Raw genomic sequence first — 23,872 nt, forward strand, 5'->3', positions numbered from 1 at the left:
GTAAATTGTTTATTACCAATTGACATATGACAGTTAACTTATGTTCGTTATGATGAAATTCAGTGTCACAACTAAATTTTTATTAATCGTTTTGTAAACCTATTTGTGTAAAAATAGTGTCGAATAAGTTTATATCTAAATCTGAAAATTACGGTGAAGATCTGGGATTGCCAATAAAGTGTAAGGAAAAGAATTTTTATAGTTACAAAATTAACTAGTCATTCCAGGTAAAACATGGCTGACGATGTTCCGGTAAATAACGAAAAATCTAATAATGAACCCAACGAAGCTCTAGATAATACTTCATCAACAAAAATTACAGTACATGTTAAAACTCCTAAAGACAAAGAATCATTTCAAGTCGAAGAGGATTGCAGTGTGAAAGAAGTATGTGGAAATCGTCGCACCTAACCTCATTTTAGTCTCTTTTGAATAAATTTAGTTTTTAATATATCTAGTATTTATAGTCATCACTAACATTAGTATTTATTACTCATGTATCATTATATGAATATTACATTGTTCTAATTCTCTTTAAAACTAACTTACAATGTGAGTTCCTCAATAATTCATATTTATTTATCTGAAACTTCAATCCAAGTTGAGATTAATATTTCTTATACTATTTCAGTTTAAAGAGGTCATTCGAAAGAAATTTACGGCCGAACCAGATCAACTGTGCTTGATATTTGCAGGAAAAATTATGAAAGATCAAGAGACTTTGAAACAACATAATATCAAAGATGGTCTCACTATTCATTTGGTTATTAGAGCGGCACAAAGATCTACACCTAATACTACGACTACCACTGAACCCACCTCAACTCGTGCACCAGGTAGTTTGATTTTAGTTAATTTTTGAGAAACCCATTCTTTACACATTAGAAAAGTTTTTTCATGTTAGTTGTGCACTAAATTGAGAATTTTACTAGTTACATCTATATGATGTAGCAAAAGTTTTGGTAGTTTGAAATTCATTTTTAATTGAGTGTGAGGAAATTTTATTAGGCAAGTCAAAATTTATGATTTACCTAAAAACGGTATACATTCAAATTGCTATGTTTTTGTTCACATGGAGAATATTAATTTCCATTAATCTGTCAGAAATCCATTTTCCCCTGACCCAAAATAGCCTGTCTTGTCTAGGTTATGTGCATTATTTTTGGTAATCTGCACTTCTGACAAAAGCTTACAGAGGTTAATAAACTCATTTTTATTTCCAATTTTATATGTATATATAATATATAATACTATGGAAATGATAAATAGTGATGAAAGTACTGAATACACTGTTTACACCAAAACTCACAATTACACTGTCTGACGTGTGTTTCGATAACCAAGTTATTGACTTCAGAGACTGAAGGTAAACTAAAATCTAATCGAGTTTCCTTTCTGTCTATATTTCAAATGAGCTGTGTGCTCTTTAAACCGGACAATAACGGATCTCTTGTCTGCCCAAGGCCAGTCGCAATCATGACATAAATATTAATAATGTAAAATTGAAAAATATATACAATGATAAATTCTTGGATGCATTTGAGAGCAGTGAAAGTGCTAGATGTAAAACTAGCTTAAATAGGGACAAAGAGCCAATTCCTCACAGCCCACTCTATACTTTAGTAGTCAAAGAATGAACATAAATATTCCAGCCAAGGAGTTTTTTCCCACTGAAATTAATTTTTGTGGGAGAGGTTGGTGGGGAAATTTAGTATAAAAAAGGTCAAGTTATTAGATTTTAGTTTACCTTCAGTCTCTGAAGATGATATCTTGGTTATTCCAATTTAGTAGTGATGAAAGTATACAAATTATTCACATCTTCCACTCTCTATGCATTTATTATTTCTTTTTCATTTAGAATTCAGTATTTATTTTGGGTTGTATTCTGTTACATCTCTAATCAGTAATTTCATATTGTAGTTAGCTCAAGTTTTTCATATTGTAGTTAGCTCAAGCTTTTCATATTGTAGTTAGCTCAAGTTTTTCATATTGTAGTTAGCTCAAGTTTTTCATATTGTAGTTAGCTCAAGTTTTTCATAACTTCCGGCTCAAAAATGTCAATTTGTCCTTCGTATTTCTGCAGCTTGTCCTTGATTAATAATTTTTCTGAATTTCCTTTCAATTTTTATTTTATTTGTTTTCTCAGATATGAACTTTTAAACAACATTGATCTTGTTCAGACACTTGGGCACTCATCCAAACTATTCTTTGGTTATCAACTTATTTCAATAATTGTTTCTTTAGTAATTTCTGCATTCTTTAACTACAATAATTGATGTTATTTTATTATTAGACTGGATCGATACCTACTATTGACTTTTTGTTGTTACCATTTACAGTAATCCCAACTCAGTACTCTTATAATGCATTTTCATACATTTTATTTGTATAACACTTGCCCCCTCTCCAAAGGTGTAGAAATGTCGTTTCTAAAATTTCTATTTTAAATCTTCAACATTAAACGCCTGCCAGACATTTTATTCATTCCAATTTTGTTATTAGTTTAGCAGTATCAAGATAACTGCAACTGGTACTCGGTGATGTCTGAATTTGGTCATGCCATGTCTAGTATAGGACCATTTGCACTTTTAAGTAAAAAAATGCATATCCAAAATGAGGCTCCTGACAATTTCTAATTATATCAGTTAGTTTAACCTAATAGCTCTGCTTTGAATTTGAAAAATATTTTTTAGTTTTCTATTCAAAATTAGTTTTTTAAAGAAATATCCTCACTAAAATGTATGCTACTAGTGCTCTTACCTTCCATAGTTTATTTTCATTTCCTATACACTGCCTTAAAACCATTCTTTTTATAATAACATGTGACTCTCCTGTTGTCTTGTTTTTTATAACAAAATTTCAACTTCTTAACATTTTCACAGTTTTATTCCTTTATTATTTTTTAGTTTTCTATTCAAAATTAGTTTTTTAAAGAAATATCCTCACTAAAATGTATGCTACTAGTGCTCTTACCTTCCATATTTTATTTTCATTTCCTATACACTGCCTTAAAACCATTCTTTTTATAATAACATGTGACTCTCCTGTTGTTTTTTTTTTATAACAAAATTTCAACTTCTTAACATTTTAATAACAACTTGATATTTATGAATTAATAAATGGGACTGAAAATTTAGATGAGGAAGACCTTGTACAATTAGTTGATACATCTTATGCATTATAAGAACTAGTGATGAAGAAAGCTCCATGCAGATAATTGATAAAGTAGGCGAAAGTTTATTTAGTCAAATTTTAATGAATACAGGCAAACGTGAAAATATGCTCTTAAGTAAAGAAAATAATAAAAATTCGAAAGGTAAAACTATTGAACATTCTACTAAAAAAAGATGTCCGTGGAACATTATTTCAGATAGCTCCAATAGCGAAAACACATGTATGAAAATGCTTTTGGAATTACATATTTGATCTATGAGTTAACTGTATTTTAGTTACATATGTATAAGTTTCTTATTGAAAATGTTCTTAGTTTGATTTTGGAACACATAGTTTTTCCTTAATACATAACTCGTTATATGAGGTCATAGGAGCACTGTTATAAGAAAATACTCTTACATGTTTTTCTACAACACGAAACTCATATACCATGTTATTAGGGGATTATTTATATAGATGTTTTATTTCTTTACAGATCCTGCTCCAAATCCATTTGGAAATTTTGGTGGTTTAGGAGGCTTGGGTAGCTTACCAAGACTGGATCAATTAGGACTAGGTACCAATATGGCAGATTTACAATCCAGAATGCAGAATGAAATACTACAAAATCCAGATATGATAAGAAACATTTTAGACAACCCACTAGTACAGAGAATAATGAATGATCCCGAAAATATGCGAACTTTATTGACAAGAAATCCTCAGATGCAAGAACTAATGGAGCGCAATCCTGAAATCAGTCACATGCTCAACAATCCAGAACTTTTAAGGCAAACTATGGAATTGGCAAGAAATCCTTCAATGTTACAGGAATTGATGAGAACCCATGACAGAGCTATTAGTAATTTGGAAAGTATTCCTGGAGGTTATAATGCTCTACAAAGAATGTATCGAGATATTCAAGAACCTATGCTTTCAGCTACTGCAGATCAATTTGTTAGAAATCCTTTTGCAGGGTTAGTGGACAATACTTCTACAAATAATCCCCAACAAGGAAGAGAAAACACAGAACCTTTACCAAATCCTTGGAACCCTCAAAGATCTAATACCAATACTTCAAATAACACCAATACTAATAGATCGACTCCTCCCTCAATATCTAGTCTACTTCAAAATTTGGGAGGTACTGGAGGTACAGAAGCTACACCTGATCCTACTAACATGCAGCCGTTCATGGAGACCATGCAGCCATTTTTGGATGCAGTGGCACAAGATGTTGGCTTAGTTGAAAATATTATTAGCAGCAATCCATTGCTACAAGATAATCCTGAAATAAGACAACAATTGAGGACTGTGATGCCACAGATTATGCAACAGTTGCAAAATCCAGAGATGATGAATTTGATGACAAATAGTAATGCTATGAATGCAGTTATGCAAATTCAGCAAGGATTAGATACACTTAGACAGACTGCTCCTGGATTAATGGGTAATCTTGTTCCTGGAATAGTACCATCTACTAATTCCGGCTCTAACAATACTTCTCAAAATAGTACTACCAGTCCAACTACTGGAACTACCACTACCACTACTACTTCGCAGCTACAAACAAATGCATTTTCAGAGGTACTAATTTAAATTTTAATTAGGATTAGATTCTAGGTATTTGTTATAATTTTCTGTTTTTGATGTTCTTTGTACGATTCTATACTTAATTATTTAGAATGGTTTGAAATAATTCTAGGCATATATCTCATGATTCGTTTTTGATTTCTATAGTTTTCTTTTATTCAATGTGAATAATAAGGTATGTTCCATGAAATTTGCAATGGTTACTTTTAGAACTACTGAAGAAGTTTTTCCAGAAATTGCTCGATGCTATGACTGGAGTATAGTCATTATTTGTCTCATCATTGTTAAGACATCTAACATAGATTGTTTTGGTAGCTTTCCCAATTTTTCTCATATTATAGCTTTTCCAATTTTTCTCATATTATAGCTTTTTGTGGATTATTTGTTATGTCTTATACGTAATATACTTTATGGGTGTGTCTACAATAAATTCTTTAACTAGAGTTTGACTATTTAATATTGAGATTGATTATCTACATTGCTGTTGTAATGTTTATTATTAATCATGCACATGCAAGATATTTATATGTTATGTATTGTTTTTAAAATATTCTTTTGCAGATGTTGGCTATGATGGGAGGACGTCAGGATAGTGTAGTACCACCAGAACAGAGATATCAGAGGCAACTTGAACAACTTACCGCAATGGGCTTTATGAATAGAGAAGCAAATTTACAGGCCTTAATCGCCACCTTTGGGGACGTCAATGCTGCAGTAGAACGACTACTGGCACTAGGTCAGCTAACTATGAGCTAACCTTTTTGAAATAAATTTCCAAATGTTTTATCATATATTCCCTTTACATTATTTTTCATTTGATAGTTTATTATTGTTTTTAAACTTTTGATTAGATTACCTAATCTAAACATCTTGATTTGTTTCGTTTTTATCTATCTGCATTTCTATCATCTTCATATGATCTCTAGTATACATTCAAGGTTTTACATTTACGAGCTTCTGCCTACTGCTTCAGCTACATTCATTATTAAGTGTTAAGGTAATTAACTTAATAGTTTCAATTTTATTAACCAGCATCATTAGCCACTTATTATTTCATGATTTTGCAAAATATATAACTAACGATTCCACTTAAAATACGAGCTAAATTAAGGCATCCTAAGATGTTCTATTTAAAACATTGTTAATATTGAGTAACATGGCAAAAAGAAACAAACCAAGATGGAATAAATGTCAACATTCTGAAAAAGTCAGTAGTAATTCTGGTATATTTACATTTATATTTCAAAAAAAATGTAAATTATCAAATTATACAGATGTAGTGAACTAAGACTGGTTAATTCATAAGTTGAACCATTTAATACAAAATTAGATATGCCTCATTTATCTTCGGCCTTAAACATGGACGATGAGCAAGCAAAAACGCCTTTGACATTCTGTGGAATTGCTTGATGTTAAAGGATTTATCCATAAAATTATACGCATTTCAAGAAACTTGTATTTATGTAACACAACAAGTTAAGCATAATCAGTTGAAAGTGTAGTCAGCAGAAATTTTTATCAAAATTGTTCTTTCAAGTAAATGGAACTAAATTCATTCTATATCAGAACAATACATTGTGGATGCCTACTATCTTGTTGGCTTTTGTCTATTTTTTGAAATTTAGCAATAAATGATTGTATACCATTGACAATTTTATTCCTTATAGAAATAATGGTATCTAGTGGTTTCATAACTTTAGTCTAATTGGTGTTTTATATCACCATGTATAACAATACAGGTTTCATTTGAACGTATGGCTATGTTCAATCAATGAAATTTTGATGTTGCACAATCTTCCATTGTAAATTGTGCGATACAATGTGTATATATGAAACTTTCAAAATTGATCATTGGTTTTCATAACATTTAATCTTAATGATTTTGAAGTAGTTTGGCAACTTATTTTCCATTTGACATTTTTTATTGTAACAATATTGAAATCAGTGTGCCAAAAGATGAAACAGTCAAATATATAATTAGCCATTTATTCACTTTATTGAATGTCCAATACTTTCAGTGTATATACCAAAAATTACAGTATCAATCCTTGAAACATCATTTTTAACGAGTGTTGATATTTAATTTTTCCGACGACCTAAAAGATATTTCGCTCTATTACCTAATGCAGAAAGCTCTGCAATTTGAATCAGTATGAAATGATATTTTCTTTCCTTGCTAGTTAATAGGGCAAAACATTAAGTATTTCATTGTTGGAAAAGTATAGTGTAAAATACGTGTCATTTTGTCTACTTGTATGAAATATCCAGTTTCTATACGTGTTTTACACTATACTATTTTTAATTAACGTTAACGATTATATAGCAATTTTGTAAATTATCCATAGTCATGTTGGGGTTTTTAAAATGCACCACTTAACGAAAATATTTTATTTTCTGCTAATGTTATTTTTCAATTTTTGTTTCATTATAATCTTGGCCAATCTAAAACTTCAAACAAAATCAAAGTTACCATTCGTATATATAGCTCCAGTTTAATAAATGAAATGAGTAAATTTTTATGAGGGATTTAATAATAGTTATGCTCAGTAATGAAATGTGGGTAATCTAACTGTTTTATATTTTATAATTGAAGTGTTAATAAATAAAAAGTGTAAAAGTTATCAGAACTAGTAATTAAAGTTCTTTAATAATTATATTGTAATTCCATATTAAAATGTATTAGTTTAAAAGTCTTTCCAAAAAATGCTGCGAGGGAGGAAATTATTGGCCAAAGTGTCTAAATAAATTGTTTTATTTTAATTAATAAATTTCAGTATTAGTACTAAGTGGAAAAATATTTTTCAGACTCTCAATGAGGCATGTAAAGGTGATACAATGGGTGTTTAAAAGGCCTGTTTTGTAATTATCCTTAGTTAATCATTGTTATGTATACTTGAACTTTCCAGTAGTAGCAAAAATCGAAATATGGTACTGTTAAAATATGTTAGATTACAATATATTTCTAAATTCAATGTAAATTGGTATATTTATATGAAATTATTAGATTCCTTTTTGAAATGAAGATGATATAAGTGGTTTAGAAATATGTATTGTACCATTTTACCCTTTCCCATTAATTTCCATTTTTGAATTACTATTTTAATTGTTTTGTCTTTTTAGAAAATTTTATTGATTTGAATGTAAAATGGCGCAATTCTATTATTTATTTTCAAATAAAAACAACTGAATGTTGATAAAGAATAATTTATTTCAATTTAGTATGAACAGCTGTATAAACCACCAGTCTTCCCAATCCCCCATTCCTCGAACTAAAGTGATAAGTAAGAATTATTGAAAACAAAATATTTTTTCAAACATTGCACCCAGTCCATACTTTGCTAATATTAGTTTAAGATCCTAATATAACACGACCTTCGCGGAGATGTTTATTTGGTAAAACGTAGTTTATACATTTATATAACATTTTTCACTGGTCTGAATATTGAATTAAAGTTAAATGAAAATGAAGATTGTTTCATTATGAACGATGGTATAGGGTTGCCTGCGAAAAATCAGTTCCGAATCCGGGTTGTCGAAGTTTGAAGTGAAATATTGATATGATGACATTATTGACAAATATATATGATTAAACATTTCAATGGGTAAAGCTGCGTCTAAAGAAATCCTGATTAAATAAGCCTATAAAACGAAACAAAATCTGCAATTCTAAATGTATGACTAAAGTCCTCGTTACCAAAGACAAGAACAAGCAAGTATTATTGAAAATGGAACGAGACGTATTTGGACCACTTTTGGAAATTGGCCTAAACAAAATAATTAATCTCTAATATTGCCTGACTTTGCCACTAACGCCATTGCATTTTTCATTTACTGTAGAGATGATAAAAACAAAACAAATAGTTGAGCCAATACATATCAACATTGAAATAATATATAGTTTTTACTACTTGCACCTAATCGGATCTTCTATAGCTCAAACTTGATAATATTGCTGAGTAAATAGCCATAAAAATATGTTTAACAAACGCAACAGATATACATTTAATTTTTGATAGCTACTTATCACGTAAATAAAAGATTCCGAATGTGAAAGAACCTCAACAAATCAAAACAAAAAAAATTTTGCAAAGCCTTGGAAATTATCGTTTTAAAGAGGCTTTGGTGCTGATTCATGGGAAAACGATCATTTTAAAACAATAATCCAAAACAAAAAATCTTATTAAGCTCAGGAAAATTTCTGTAAGAAACCTACTATGAATGTCATTACAAAGAGGCAGATACAAGGATTATATTTCATGCTTCTAAAGCGGAAGTAGTCTCAAGAATTTTAATTAACGCCTCAGATACTGATGTATTACGAAATATGCGCAAACTTATTGAATCGGAATTTTGGCTTGCCAGTTCAGTAACAAAAAAATCTAATTATCAACCTATCATTGCATGAATTGCAATTATTTATCGTTCAAAAATAAAATGTATTTCTGTTGCGTTTGTTAAACATATTTTCATGGCCCTTGATTCAGCAATTTTAACAAGTTTGATCTACAGAAGATCCTATTAGGTGCAAGTAGTGAAAACATCTATTATTTCAACCATTGACACCATTTCAGTTTTGGATTTCAAAATCTTTGCTAATGTTGATTTTGAAGTTTTTATCATCTCTCCAGTAAATGAAAACAGAGCAAGTGGCAATGGTGCTAGTGGAAAAGTCTGTCAATATTCGAGATTAGTTTTTTGTTCAGACTAATTTCCAAAAGTCTCCCAAATACGTCTCGTTCCATTTTCAATAATGCTTTGTTCTTGTGTTTGGTAATGAGAACTGACTCATACATTGAGAAGCAAAATTGCAGATTTTGTTTCATTTTATAGGTTTATTGAATCGGGAGTTGAAGAGTTTCAGAGATTGAATTTAATTTTTGTTCATAGTCTGCTGTTTTCGTGTTAAGCAGGATATCAGCTACTTCTATAGACGCAGCTTTATCCCTTGAACATTTGCATATAGTATGGGATTCATACTTTCGATTATTATGGAATTTGTCTGATAATAAAACCAGTGAAATGTTTAGCAAAATTTTCTTTTATTTATTAATTAATCATATTCTGGACTGAAATTTGTATGCATCCCCTATACAATATATTTATTGACATCAAATTGAATATAAAATACGTTTCACTAGATAAACATCTCGGAGAAGGTTGTTTTATATGGGTATCATATAATATATAATTTTGTCCTACAAAACATTTTATTGACATAAGCAAAAAATAGGGTAATTATTTAGTTTAGGTGCATACGCCCGAAATTTTAGTATGTTATACAGTTTTTTATGCGGAAAAAGAAGATTATATATATATATATATATATATATATATATATATATATATATATATATATAGAGAGAAAACATTTCTTCACATAGTTTTTATGGTTTGAACATTGGAAAATGTACACTATCTTGAATAGTTGATATTTTGCAAATTTTGATGTTCCTCTCCAACATTAAATATAATTAGTTACCATTAATGTAATGACACAAATCATTTTGTAACAATTTATTTACACGTACAAATAATCATCAATTTCTATTGGGACACATTTGTGACATTTCTTCAATAAATGCTTCAATTCTATTTGAATATGAGTAATGTCTTTTAAATAAATTCCCCAAAATACTGACGATAATGAGATCTAGTTCTTCCATAACGAGGTATGTTATCACGAATACCTCGCCAAAGTCGTTCAATATGAAGTATGAGCCTAACCTAACTTAACGTAATGTAGAATAATTTCCGCGTCCAACATATATATCTTCTTTTTCACCATAAGAAACTGTATAACATACTAAAATTTCAAGGAAACGGGCGTATGCAACCTAATCTAAATAATTACCAATAATAGTACTTTTTCTATCTATGATGATGGTTTAATTTGAGAACCTATTCTTATTGTACTTATTGAAAAATCTAAAAATGATCTGGCTGAATTATTGAAAATTTAAGAAAGAAAAACATATTGTATTTTTATGTATATTTATTGACAAAATCAATACAATGGAATGTAATGTATAAATCTACTTAATATGACAGAATTACTTGTTACAAATATTACAATGCTACTAAAGAGTATTTTGAATGTTTAAACATAGACGAAATTAACCAATCATTCACGATCTTTTCAGATGTGACCGATATCTATTACATGGTACATAGTTACACACTATTTTAAAATTACTGTAAATGATAGTCAGCAATTACCGCCATAAAATAAACAAGTAAAACCGCGGCGTATGGCGGTTGTCTGGATGTTGATTTGTACATGAAAAGAGTCGGTCCAATAAGAAAAGAACCTCTTCCACTAAGAAAAACAATTTTTGAGAAAGTCACAGCCAAACAGAAGTTATTTGAAAATTACAAACTGAAAAATATGTACATGTAATATTTATGCAGAGCTTATCTAACTCTATTAACAACAAAAATATTTGCAAATTACTATAAATATAAAACGTGCTAGAAGCAACTATATATAATTATTCGAATTTCAGAACAGCGATATACAAAAATATTTGATCATAGAAGTGGTCTTGAGAAATTTTTATTCATTAAATAATATAAACTATGGATCTTAACACTTACATTTTTATGTGCGAAGAATAAAATTTGTTTATATAAAATCTATTAATATCTAATAAACTTAACCTTATAGACAGAATTAATAGAAATGTACACCCTTGTGTATCCTATCATTGAAGAATTGGAAAATATTTACACAATATGTAAAACGAATCGATTGAACATATTCTCACAAATACTGATAAACCATTGTATTCAAAAATATATTATATCAAACAGGGTATTTCAAAATAGGAAACTTTCCCTTTAAATGTAAGCAAAGATATTTTTAACTATTGAAGATTAATAAAAAAGTTTTTAGCCATTTCTTAATGTTTTAAGTTATATTTTTTATTTTGAAATATCTTTGGTTTAAATTGATAAATCCTTGCAATGACAGAATTACTTAATACTATTTTGAGATTCTTTTTACTTATGTCTAAGTGTGACCTCCTGATAAATATCTATGATATATCCGTACATAATAAAATGAAAAAGATTCTGTTTAAATATCCTAACACAACCCTTTTATCATATAGATTTCTTATAATTACAATTTCTCATTTGCTAAATATTACACACAAGGATACAAATTCGCAACCCAAAAATAAAACAACTGAAGAGCAGAAATTATATTAAAAATATTCATTTAATATTGAGACACGGTGTTTGCTGGGAATAGAAATAAAATTACAGAGATTACTTGAATAAGTTCAACTCTTCCAGTTCTTATATTAGCTTACTTGAACCAATACCCAGATTTATCAACAATAGAGTGTCTAATACCCAGATTTATCAACAGTAGTGTATAATATTCCTTTACACCATTAATTGGAGTTTTGAGCACAGATTAGGCACCATATTTTCATTAATTGCAGATTACATTTATGAAAATCTTTCATTCCACTTGTCACTTTTTTCCGATTTAAATAAATTCATATTTTAGATATATCTATATGACAGGATTAAATATATTTTAATAATAAATTTTCATTTTATTATATAAGAATTTTGTATTTTATCACATATATATCTAATTTACCAAACCATTACAGGCTATATACAAAAAAACTTCCAAGAAACGGACTAAAGAAATGTAATATTTAACTCAACATCGTAACAATAATTCAGCAATATTTATTTTACATTATTGCTTTATTTATGCTGTACTAAATAGATTTCTATTATATATAATAATACAGACTGGATACTTTCTGCTAAATTATTTTATAATATATATAACAGGTTTCATTATGTGTAGCTACTAATGGTTGATGCGTATTGTTTGTCGGATTAGGAAAAGAAATTCAAAGGTTTAATATTAACTAGTATCTTTTGTTAAAACACAACAACAGTTTGAAGAAAAAATTAAATGATTTCCTATTTTACTGCACTGCCCATATTTTAACTCTGATGTTTCAAAATGTGGAAGTATAGGCGTTCCACTTCGTGAAATATTCTAGTCTGTATATGACTAATAAAGCGACAAAGTGAAATTGACTTCGGGAATTCTGAACGTGATGGTACTACAATTTTTTTTCTATGGAAACCTGAGGAAACTAATTGATTATTGCACCTCAAAGGATCTACAAAAAGACGAGAACTGTGATTGTCCAGCAATCTACTGAAATTTTATAGTGAAGAAGCACACTATAATATAATCAAGACTTACTCTATGTATGAAGATACTAGTGTACAAAGTTTTATTTTAATGATCAGTATACAAAAAAGGTTCTTTAAAGTAGCCGTTTTTGGAAGCTTATTTTTAATTATTCTTTTAAAGATTAAAGGTATATTTGAGTCTAGAATTTTGTTTATCTATTAGCTACAGTCATCAGTATTGATTAAGGGGGTTTATAAATTATCATTATAGATTAAAATTTGGAGCTTGTGTTACCTATCTTATTAAAATTATATATACATTGAGTACGAATGTTTTGATTAATCAAAACAATGTGGAGCAAAATATTTAAATACTTTTTCATCAAGGATTGTAACCCAAAATTTCAACATTCACACAATATATTTATGTTGCAACTGAAAATATTAAATTACTTAAACCTATGAATTATACTGTATTTACTCGTTAACTCTTATTGTGCAATGGGAATAGAGTTGAAAATTCCCAAAATATAGGGGGAAAAATTTTTGTCTATAAATTTACAAGTTATATCTAATGATAAATGAAAGAATATTTTTATTATTTGAGATTTCACCAACAACCATCAAGTTTCCTTGACTAAATGAGAAGTTATAGTTTCTGTCTTAGAGTAATAAGTTATTCCAGTCAATAAGAGGATAACAAAAATGTCAGATTTCAGTTTGTTTTAATTTTGGGAAATATTCCTTATGATAGAAAAAGTATTGAATCTGTATGTGACAGATAATGATGAATTACGCAGTCTATGAAAAATAGCAGGTACAACAAAAACTATCAAGCATAAGATCCCACTTTCTAAATTTCTTAACGAAAAATTCTTATTATGCTAAGCATATGAATCAAAATTATTTTGAGGAAAAACAGCTGATTCTAGTACTGTGGACGAAAGTGGGATTTTTAATCTTAAATGTATGTTTTCTTTATCTTCTGAAGAGTTCCTTCATTTGTGATATTCAGGTTTTTTAGAGAACCTAAATTGTCTTTTTTTGGCGGTAGTGAATCCGTTGATACATTCAACACGTCTAAGTTAACGGTCTTCGTCCTCGGAGCTAAAAAACTAGTCTGGTTCACAGTGAGCCTGGAAATCAAAATATTTTGTTTAATAAATAATGAATTGCATGTAATCTTGAGATGATAGCAATAAGCAAGCTTTGTTTATCATTTTAAAATAATTATTTTGATCTATACATATGTAAACTGGATAAATAGCCATTGTGTGTGGTTTAATGGGAAGTATACTAATACTCTACACAAAGACTTTTCTAACTGGGATTACAATAACCAAACTTTGAATTTGTAGCAGACCAGACCCAAAATAAAATTAACAGAAATGATAATGTTAATAAACAAATGATGAAAATGACATACCTGAGAAAAGTCGCTGAAAAAAACTTATTGGGATAGTATTAACATGACTAGAATAATAAAAACAACTTAAGTTATATTGAGACCTATACTGTGAATATGTAGAAAACATGAGATAAGAATGAAACAAAGGAAACAATTAATTTCCCAAAACAGAGACAAGAAAACTGGAGAAGGTTAACTAATATTTTGGACATGAGAAATCTTCAAATTAGAAATTATAGTCAACTAGAAGTAACTTTGTTAGATATAGTTTCTAGCAATGTATCATTATTTTTGTACCTGTATGAACATAGTAATTAAAAAAATGAAGAATCTAGAAATTGAAACCTAAAATTGATACTCACTGAGTATGCAGTACTGTAACATTTGAGTGAAACCTATTTCATTTGTTCTATCTTTATTTAGTTATTTTTGTTTGTTTTTTAGTTTTAACAAGCTTTTGTATACAAATTGTAACAATTTTTTAACAATAAAGCATTTCTCCCTCTCTCTCTCTCTCTCCCTTATTTTAAGCCATTATAATAGTAATGCATTACGGAAATAGAATATAAACATTTAAAGATAAACATATAACAATAGCCAAAGGTACATAGATATAAGCTTTTAGCATTTAATATAGTTACAGTTAAGCAATGATCAAAGTGAATTCAGGTAAGAAACCGAGTTTCTAATTAAACACAGAATTTCAGTTAGTCCAAATCCATAATATATCCAGATAGCTTTACTTATTTACAGAAATTGATTTAAGATTTGACTATTCATTATTCACAATTACAAGTGATTTATATTTATCATAATTCTATAATTTATCAGTCAATTCAAGGCAATTGTGGAGTGGTCACCATAAGTATTATATATTGTTTTATCATGGATGTTTGACAACAGGCCTAGAACTTTTTTGTGCACTATATATATATTTATTAAGCTATAAACTCATAAAGTGACAATTATATTTACTTTCTACAGTTATGTCTGTTTTTATTTCTTTTTAATAAGTTGTGTTCTTTTATTTCGTTTTATTTTTTATAGTTAATGCAAACTCATGACTTATTGTTCTGTATTGTTGCTAACTCACTATTATTTTCAACTTATCAACATTTCTATATCTTGCTAATAACACTTGAATGCTACAGAAAATACACTTTTATATACACTAACAAAATAGAAGATGTGACAGACATAGAAGAGTAAGGAACAATGATGATAACATGGTGAATATAGCATTGCCGAATATAAATTTTTTTAAAGCATAATAATTGAAGACTTATTATTTTACCATGACAATGTCTTTTCTCAATCAATCACTATGACTTCCTTTACAACACATAGAGTCAACATTATAGACACCTACCTTACTCTTTGGAACTCTCGCATTGTTTCATTTCTGGTTCATAAGTAGTTTCACTCTGGTATTGAATATTGAGGCTTAGCGAAACATACTCTGGTATACTGTGAAAGCTTGAATATTTGTTTTCTTTAGGAGATATACTGCAAAAAATATATGCAGATGGTGACTTAGCCTGTAGTACACCAGTGAATATAGATAGATCAATGTGACTCCAAAAGAATAAAAGTAAATTGTTTCATTGCATATGATAAACAGGGTAAAACGTCATCTTCATTTATTTATTGAAGTTTGATTTTCGTAAGCTCTTTCTATTTCCAACATAGAATTATGTGAACATCGATACTAAAGATTGGATAGTGTTATTTTGACAAGAAAATCAAAATGCATTGCTAGCTGGGTACTGGAATAGATGAATTCTTCCACAAGTCCAAAAAATTGCATTTGAAATAAGCTTTTATTTTTTTATTTTTATGGTATTTGTTCTATGAAAACAGCATAGTTTCATTAGTAATTAAGTACAGATGGGGCATCAAATCACAATATATTAAATTCGGTGATCTATATTGTATGAAAACAGTAGTTTTTAAACCAATCAAAATGAATGTTTGAAACACTCACTCAAAGATACATTTTTATTTCAATGGAATGAAGATTTAATATTCATGATTGATTTGGATGGATTTAAAACATATTGGTGATCCACTGCCTTTAATGATTTAGTAGCTGAATTTACTACTATTTATAGAAAAAATAGCTTGGAATAGTTTTAGTGTCGAAAATTTTGTACCAAAACATACAATACCTCATTTAAATGAAGTCTAATTCATACAATTAGTAGTCTAGAGTGACTACAATCTAATACAGTACAATCCAAAAAAATATATTGCAGAAATTACCTTATAATAATATTAAATAATCAACAATAAAGGTTCTGTTACTCAACTACTAGACACTAAACAACTGAAAACAATAGAACAGAAAAGTAAATGTGAAGGTTTTAGTGAATGTCACTAAAGATAAATTTGTAGCTTTTGAAAATATTATTTGTATTTTGATTTTTAGAGATATTGAATTATTTTAAATAAGTAGGTACAGTAAGTCACAGTCGTCCGTGTTTTGCAATCAAAGATGCTTTTTGACACCCGTTTAATAAGATGCATTCCAAAATTTACCACAGATGACTAATTAATCTGTTAACTTTTATACTTGAAAGAAAGTAACAAATTTAGAAGTGTGTTTTTTTGGGACATTACAATAAACCTTTATTATGTGCAACTGTGCGAAGTTCTAATTGGGGCCTCCCTAATGCGATTATATGTGTATATTAGACCAATCTATGTCAATGGCCAAAAATAAATTAATATCGTAGAATGTTTTTGAATGGTGCGTATTATAATTTAGGTATTGTCCAGACCATGTTACTTTTGTATATATATATATTTTTAACGTGTGGTAAATGTTTCAAATGTATTAAGGAAAGATTAAGCTTTTACAGTATACTCTTTTCGATGTATTAATAATGCAAATTTCATTCATGGTTAAATTGAGAATTTTTTTAGATTATTAATTTAGTATATATGTTATCATGAAGGTGTTATTAAGAGTAATCAACATAGTCGGTACTTACCTATCTAAATGGTTGTGCTGTTCAATAAACGGTGGATTAGGGTATTGCGAATGCACATGAAATCGCCGAGAGACTAGATACCCACACAAAAAACCAACGCATAAACCTGCTACACATGCAACTGCCACAATGATGTGTAAATATTCAGAAGTGTAAAATGTGAGTTTACTTTGAGAAGCACATCCTGTAGCTTTATCTCCATCAACTTCATTGCAATCTGTAGATTCCCCTTCAATCAATAAAGGATCATTTGGTTCTTTGCTTTCATTTAATGAGTTGGTATTAATTGAATTCGTGTCATATTCTTTGGTAGGATTCACATTATCTGTAAAATATTAAGATGAATCTTAGAATTCATGTTGTGATATATTTACTACACAATTTTTATAGATTTTGACCATATGTCAACAAATAACAATCATAATTCAATCAATGTGAATAAGATATTATTAAAAAATGGCAACGTACCTAATGACGTAGCTCTGCACTTGATGGCACTTCCATTTTTAATATCTTGAATTAAATATCTAAATGATGTTACAGCATCAACGCTAACACACGCTCCTTTAAGGGAATCCCAAGCACAATGAGGATCACGTAACTCCAGGCATTCACTGAAATGTTATCAATATATAGTCACAATATTGTAAAATTATGTTATCAAATACACTATCAAACTTCCTAGTTTCAGACTGGAAAATGGGAAAATATTTTGAAGCCGAGCTGTCAAATGGAAAATATAAAACAAATTTTAATAATTGTAAATTCATCTTTAAAAGTTTGTTATCACATATTTCATTATATTTAGCTAACAAGATAACTTCTAAGTTGGAATTTCTTGATCTGTAGTGTACAGACTGTTTACAGTATACTAACGTTCACAATTACATTGTCAGAATGTGAAATTGTGAGTGTTGGCATAGTGGTAGTGAAAACAGTGCGTTCAGAACAAAATAACTTGGTTAACTAAATGTCTATCATATGGTGAAAATTGTTGGAGTAGTTTCCTAAATCTTAATACAAATCAATGTTATAGAATTTTTGAAAAATATTATTAATACAATGTAGCACAAACCTGCAGCGTGAAATGTGTTCACAATGGTTCAATGTAACCAATTTCACCTCGTTATTGCTAATAGCAATGACTTTACCATATCCGGGAGCAATTTTCAGTTGTTTCACAGGAATTTTCGAAAATACTTCGTTTTCTGATATAACAACAGCTTCGGGCGGAGAGTGAGCACTTGGTATGTTTACTACTTTCAACACTTTGCCTTCATCTAAAGTAAAATATATAATACTTATCATAATGTCAGTTGATAATACCAATTGTAAATAGAAGATTATTTAGGAAGATATAAAAAAGCTATTAGTTTAAAAAGCCGTAAAGAAACAAATAAACAATGTTAGTAAAAGAACTTGATTATAGAGAGTCTTTTTAGAACAAGAATAGCTACTGGTTTGTCTTGAGGACTCTTAAATTTTGTCTTGCGGCTATAGTTAGACAGATTTTAATATTTCGCAAGTTTCTTTGACACCCTTCCCAAATTAAAAGAAAACTTAATACGTTGTTGAAGCTCCATGTGTCACGACAACGTTTAATGTGTTGTTATAGCTCCATATTTCACGACAAACAATGCAAATCCGATGTCACTAAATAAAGCAGAATGATAAGCCTGTACGAGCTCAAACTTGTCACTACTTGTTTTAACACAGAGATAGTATTAAATGCTCTATTCCTGTATTGTAAATGAATTTTAGATTGTTTTTTGATTTTTAAGAAACCTACTATGTAATAAAAAACTTAATTTATACCTGTTCCAACATAAATAACATCATATTTTTCATCTATTTCGTGATTGACCGTCCTAACTTGAGAATCTACAGTGATAGCAGTAAATCTATAATTTAAGCTGACCCTAATTAGCAAGGGTTGTCCAAAAAGAGGAGGAACAGCTTTTTCCATGAGCGGATGTGTTTTAACAAAAGTAACATATTTATCAGCTAACACTCTACTATCTTGTACGCATTCTCCAGGCCTTGGTGTTGGAACACTAGATTCAGGTAGCGGAAGCCAATTTCTATTAAATCCTTCTTGGTGTTTAAATGGACCTTTAAAAACATTTTGAACATCTTCCATGCCGAAAATGCATACAGCTGAACCAGCTATTGCATTGTCTGGAGTTGTCATAGTACTATAGATTATTTTTGTATTAGATTCGCTACCATAATTTCCTTCTACAATATCGCTTGTAGATTCTAAAAGAAAAGAGAAGTCAATCAAAGCATTCTTGATTTAGTTAAAGGTTTACTTACGTATTTCATCAAAATAAAAGGGATACTCCCCAGGTACAGAACAATTCAGTCTTGCTTTGAGGAAAGTGGTCCAACGAGGCACGTGAAGTCCTCCTTTATCATGTTTACACACCCTCGCTACTCTTGAATATATTGCTTTACCACAATTCATATACTCTATAGCTGTTTCTCGGAAAAAGAAATATATATAATCCCCATATATTAGAGAACTGACAAAATTTGGAGCTAAAATAAAAATGAACCATTTATTTCAAAATCAACAATCAAAACTACAAATTTGATTTTTTATTGCATCAATTTCATATACATTTATTTGGAAACAATTACATACCATTCAGTTGTGAAAGATCAGAAAGTTCAGTACTAAGAGGTTCTTTGTAAATCAGAGGATCTAATCCTGAGAAATCGGCTACTGTAGCTGAAAATAAGTAACCATTGCTGTAAATAGATGTGCTGTTATGATCTGGATTATAAGGACACCAGCCTACACCACCCATTTCCTTTTCAACAATCATTTGACCGTTCTGTAAACAAAAAATTTAAACATGAATATTTAGTTTAAGAAATTATGAAATTAAAGTAAGCAGAATAAAGAATGTAAATCATCATTTGAGGAATTACTAAGATAATGTTTAAAACAGAAAACAGAAAAAATATGCAAGTTGAACAAACAAAATATTCAAATTTACTTTAAAGCTGTACATAAGAAGTTTTAAAATACATTTAGTGATCAATATTGAGTATTATCTAATACAAATACAGAATTTGATGTAATTTATGAATTTTGTAAACAAAAGAAATATAAAACTGTTGAGCAAACTTCTTTTTTAACAAAGAATTCCTATGTATTAGTCTACAGAGGTACATAATAGTTCTAGAAAATTTCTAATCCTTTTGCTATACAAGGGTATTGCCAAAGTGAAGCAATAATAATGATTGTCTAAAAATATTCTGAGAAATATTTAAAGGAAATAGTTTCTTATCAAGATGAATAAATACATTTAGGCGCGACCTATGTGGCATAGTAGAGTTGAATAAGCATAAATAGGTACAACAAATTTCGCTATAAATTAGTTATACCGAAACGTCATATATACAATTTAATCTCAAAATTTTCTACTAGTAGTATGTGTTTTCATTTATTTAACTTGGAGCCTCATAAAGACGAAAAATGTCGACGCATCAATTACAATGATTTGAATATGTTATTTATTAATGAATCGTAGAATTGCAGAAAGCTTGCCAAACAGCAGGATATATTTTTAGTTATTCGGGTAGAAAAAAATACTTCCACTTTTATCCATGAATACGTTGTAATATTTTTGAAACTTGACATCTGGCATCTTATTTTTATTGAAGTACTAATAATGTTTACATATCATCATACTTCACAATGCTTATATAAATATGACATATATAGTTCATAATACACTGATGCAAATAGTCACGATTTATCGATTGAAAAATAACTAAATTCACGTTAAGTAGCAAAAAGTGCTGCTAGACAAATTTAGTTCTTACGGATTAACATTGAAAAACTTGAGAAGCGTTTACTCAAAAATGGATTGGTTTACAACGATTTCCCCCACATGTCATTTTATTATGTTGTTTTAATTTTGAGTAGTGCCAGCCATCGCAAGTGTGGAATTCTCTCATGTTTTCCCCATTACCAGTGTTTTTCACAATCAGCTATTTTGGCAGTTGTACGGAATGATGTAAATTATTAATCTCCAGTTATTCATGTATTGATATAGTAGGCATACACGTTTTTAAACTAAGGTATTAGGTTGTTCTTTTCAATATGGGTCCATAAAGGATATCGTCTCCATTTAATTATAGTTTTAATACATCTATTTAGTGAAGTTGAACGTTCTAGAATCCCTTTCTCAAATAAATATTACTAGTATATTATTTTAACGAATGAAGAATAAACGATTGCATAGTTTCGTAAATTTAGTAACATATTAAGGATGTATAAAAAAACTACATCGTTGTATAATGCCAGATGTCACAAGCAAATATGTAAACATCTCATAGACACATTACATAATTATGTCATATCACTAAGCAGTGATTTATTTCTTGTGACCAATTATACCAGTATATATTAAAAAATAATTATTCAATGAAGCAAAGTAGGAGTAATTTAGAGAGTGTGAGTGCTGAGAAAACCGCGTAAAATAAGCGTGGTCATAACAAAAAAACAAAAATACAAGTTGTAAAATGTATGAATAATTTTCATTTAATAAGAAGAATTAAATAAGTTGCCAGGAAAGAATGTCAATAAATAGTATGTGACGTGTGCTTAGTACATCTATATTTATTCGTGTTGGATAACATTTTCATCATAGATCATTGTTGTAACATACAAATGACAAAGAACCCCTTTTAATAACGTCTGTTTATTTACAGAATGTAAATATAAGGTTTCAAAATAGAAAGAGGGAATAGGACATTTTCAATACATTAGATGAATTTTTTAGGAAACAAATAAAACTGTTAACATATAAGTGAAGTTCATTTGAAAATTTATTATTACAGCAGAAACATATAAACCAAAATTAAACATTTATTCTATTTTAAAACGATTAGTTACAGGCCTCTCCGATATTTATCGAATAAAACTTGAAAGAAAACCATATTTATTATAAGAAGACGTATCACAATACCTAAATGCATTCAAATTCTTAATAAAATCAGAATCAGCATTGGAATATCAAAAATAATAAATTCTTGGAACTTGCTTATCTTCTTCCTATGCCTATTGTTTAGAAAAAATATGCTCTATCAAGGTCATAGAGGTCCTAAATAGATAAAAAAGCTAAACATATAAGAGATTTGTAATGCACTGAGATCTAACATGCCCTGCTAGAGCTGGGCACGAATGCCTACAACTTCTCATATAGTCCCATAACATAGTGAATGGATCTTTTGATAACGATAACGCTAATACACGAACACGGGTGTTTACTACCTCAGCATTTTTATTCTTTCAAGGTGTTTATTTAAGAGACACTCATCTGTTAAGAATCTTATTCCGGTGAAGGGTTTTAGCCCTCTTTCTCACCATATTATAGGCTTGCTTGTTCCCCTGTATCCCCCATGTACTGACTCTTTAATTGGTAGAACATTGACTAGTTCGTTTAGTATATGTTAGTTAGTTGATCGCTCTTAAAGCTGCTCGATTTCACTTCCTTTTCCATATATATGGAACAACTGAGGTTTTATCAGAGTTGAGAGTCAGTCCCACAACTTTGCAATATTAAGATATAGCGTGTCTATAAACTTCGTGATGATGTACTACAGTACATCATAATACCTTTATATTTTTCAGTTTTTATTTTGTGCGTTTGAGGAATGTAGTAGGAAATTTAAGACTATTTAATTAACGAAATTATACGTTATGTGACCAACTAGTTAAAAGCCAACTTCCTAGCGTTCTTACCAAGAGCCTAAAAAATGGAAATTCATTCCAGCAAATTTAAACATATTTTGTTCAAAGCATTCTAGGAGTTGACAGTTTATTTACAATAAATGAGAGTACTTTTTAAAATTGATTGATAAAATATTAACATTGAACAGAACGAGAGAGCTTGATCGGTTATAAACAGTCTTGTTTCTTTTATCTTGGTAACGTATTTTACCATATTAGGAATTTTCAAATATGGCTCGATAAATCATTTATTATACATACAAACAATGGAAATGAACGTTTTAATGCACATTTAGTAAAAATTTTAATCAAAAACAGTATGTTTGACATTGAGGTAATAGCTTAACGTTGTTTACATTAAGTAACAGATATTAATATATAGCGATAATAATTTCACGTTGTACTCGTATTTATATATTTTTTACTGGTGGCAATGTTTTTTTGGTTGGGGAAGTCTGGTGTAAATAGGAAACACAGAATCTAATAACGCTGCCTTGATGAATTCCTGAATCGATAAAACTAGGTTGTTGTTCTAATATGTATTTCAAGCCCGGAGGAAATTGTAAAAAATATCACAAAAAATTGGTATTAAAAAAATTTTAATTTGAAACGTCAATACACGGCATTGAAAACTATACTTTCCATTTTCCAGAAAGTAGTGGAGTCTGTTGGATCAATTTTGGATTGACTTCATTCCATATGTGTCGATTTCGTTTATTATTAAACTGTTTCACGAAAAACATCACAATATACAAATATGTTCTTTTTAACTGTACACACTTAGTCCAGCGAGCTCTCACACCG

General features: G+C 29.2%; 2 protein-coding genes across 4 annotated transcripts in view; one reads left to right on the forward strand and one right to left on the reverse strand.

Moving 5' to 3' along the window:
* Window positions 1-7,944, forward strand: LOC130450630 (ubiquilin-1). Its single transcript, XM_056789129.1, has 5 exons — window positions 1-180; window positions 228-387; window positions 632-836; window positions 3,650-4,740; window positions 5,308-7,944. Exons 2-5 carry the CDS (start codon window positions 235-237, stop codon window positions 5,500-5,502), a joined length of 1,644 nt encoding a protein of 547 aa, XP_056645107.1. The 5' UTR covers window positions 1-180; window positions 228-234; the 3' UTR covers window positions 5,503-7,944.
* A 2,188-nt stretch (window positions 7,945-10,132) lies between these two features.
* Window positions 10,133-23,872, reverse strand: part of LOC130451201 (semaphorin-1A-like) — a 233,198-nt gene continuing 219,458 nt past the window's right edge. For 2 of the 3 annotated variants that reach the window (XM_056790067.1, XM_056790068.1), the window contains exons 3-9: window positions 19,967-20,159; window positions 19,636-19,860; window positions 19,135-19,578; window positions 18,395-18,599; window positions 17,788-17,933; window positions 17,320-17,644; window positions 10,133-14,054 (exon numbers count right to left, since the gene is read on the reverse strand). In XM_056790067.1, the coding sequence (XP_056646045.1) occupies window positions 13,880-14,054; window positions 17,320-17,644; window positions 17,788-17,933; window positions 18,395-18,599; window positions 19,135-19,578; window positions 19,636-19,860; window positions 19,967-20,159 (1,713 nt within the window). In that variant the 3' untranslated portion in view covers window positions 10,133-13,879. The remainder of the gene's footprint in view (window positions 14,055-17,319; window positions 17,645-17,787; window positions 17,934-18,394; window positions 18,600-19,134; window positions 19,579-19,635; window positions 19,861-19,966; window positions 20,160-23,872) is intronic. The other variant, XM_056790066.1, reaches the window with a different exon arrangement.

The sequence above is a fragment of the Diorhabda sublineata genome, chromosome X, assembly GCF_026230105.1.
Source record: "Diorhabda sublineata isolate icDioSubl1.1 chromosome X, icDioSubl1.1, whole genome shotgun sequence".
NCBI classification, from domain to species: Eukaryota; Metazoa; Arthropoda; class Insecta; order Coleoptera; family Chrysomelidae; genus Diorhabda; species Diorhabda sublineata.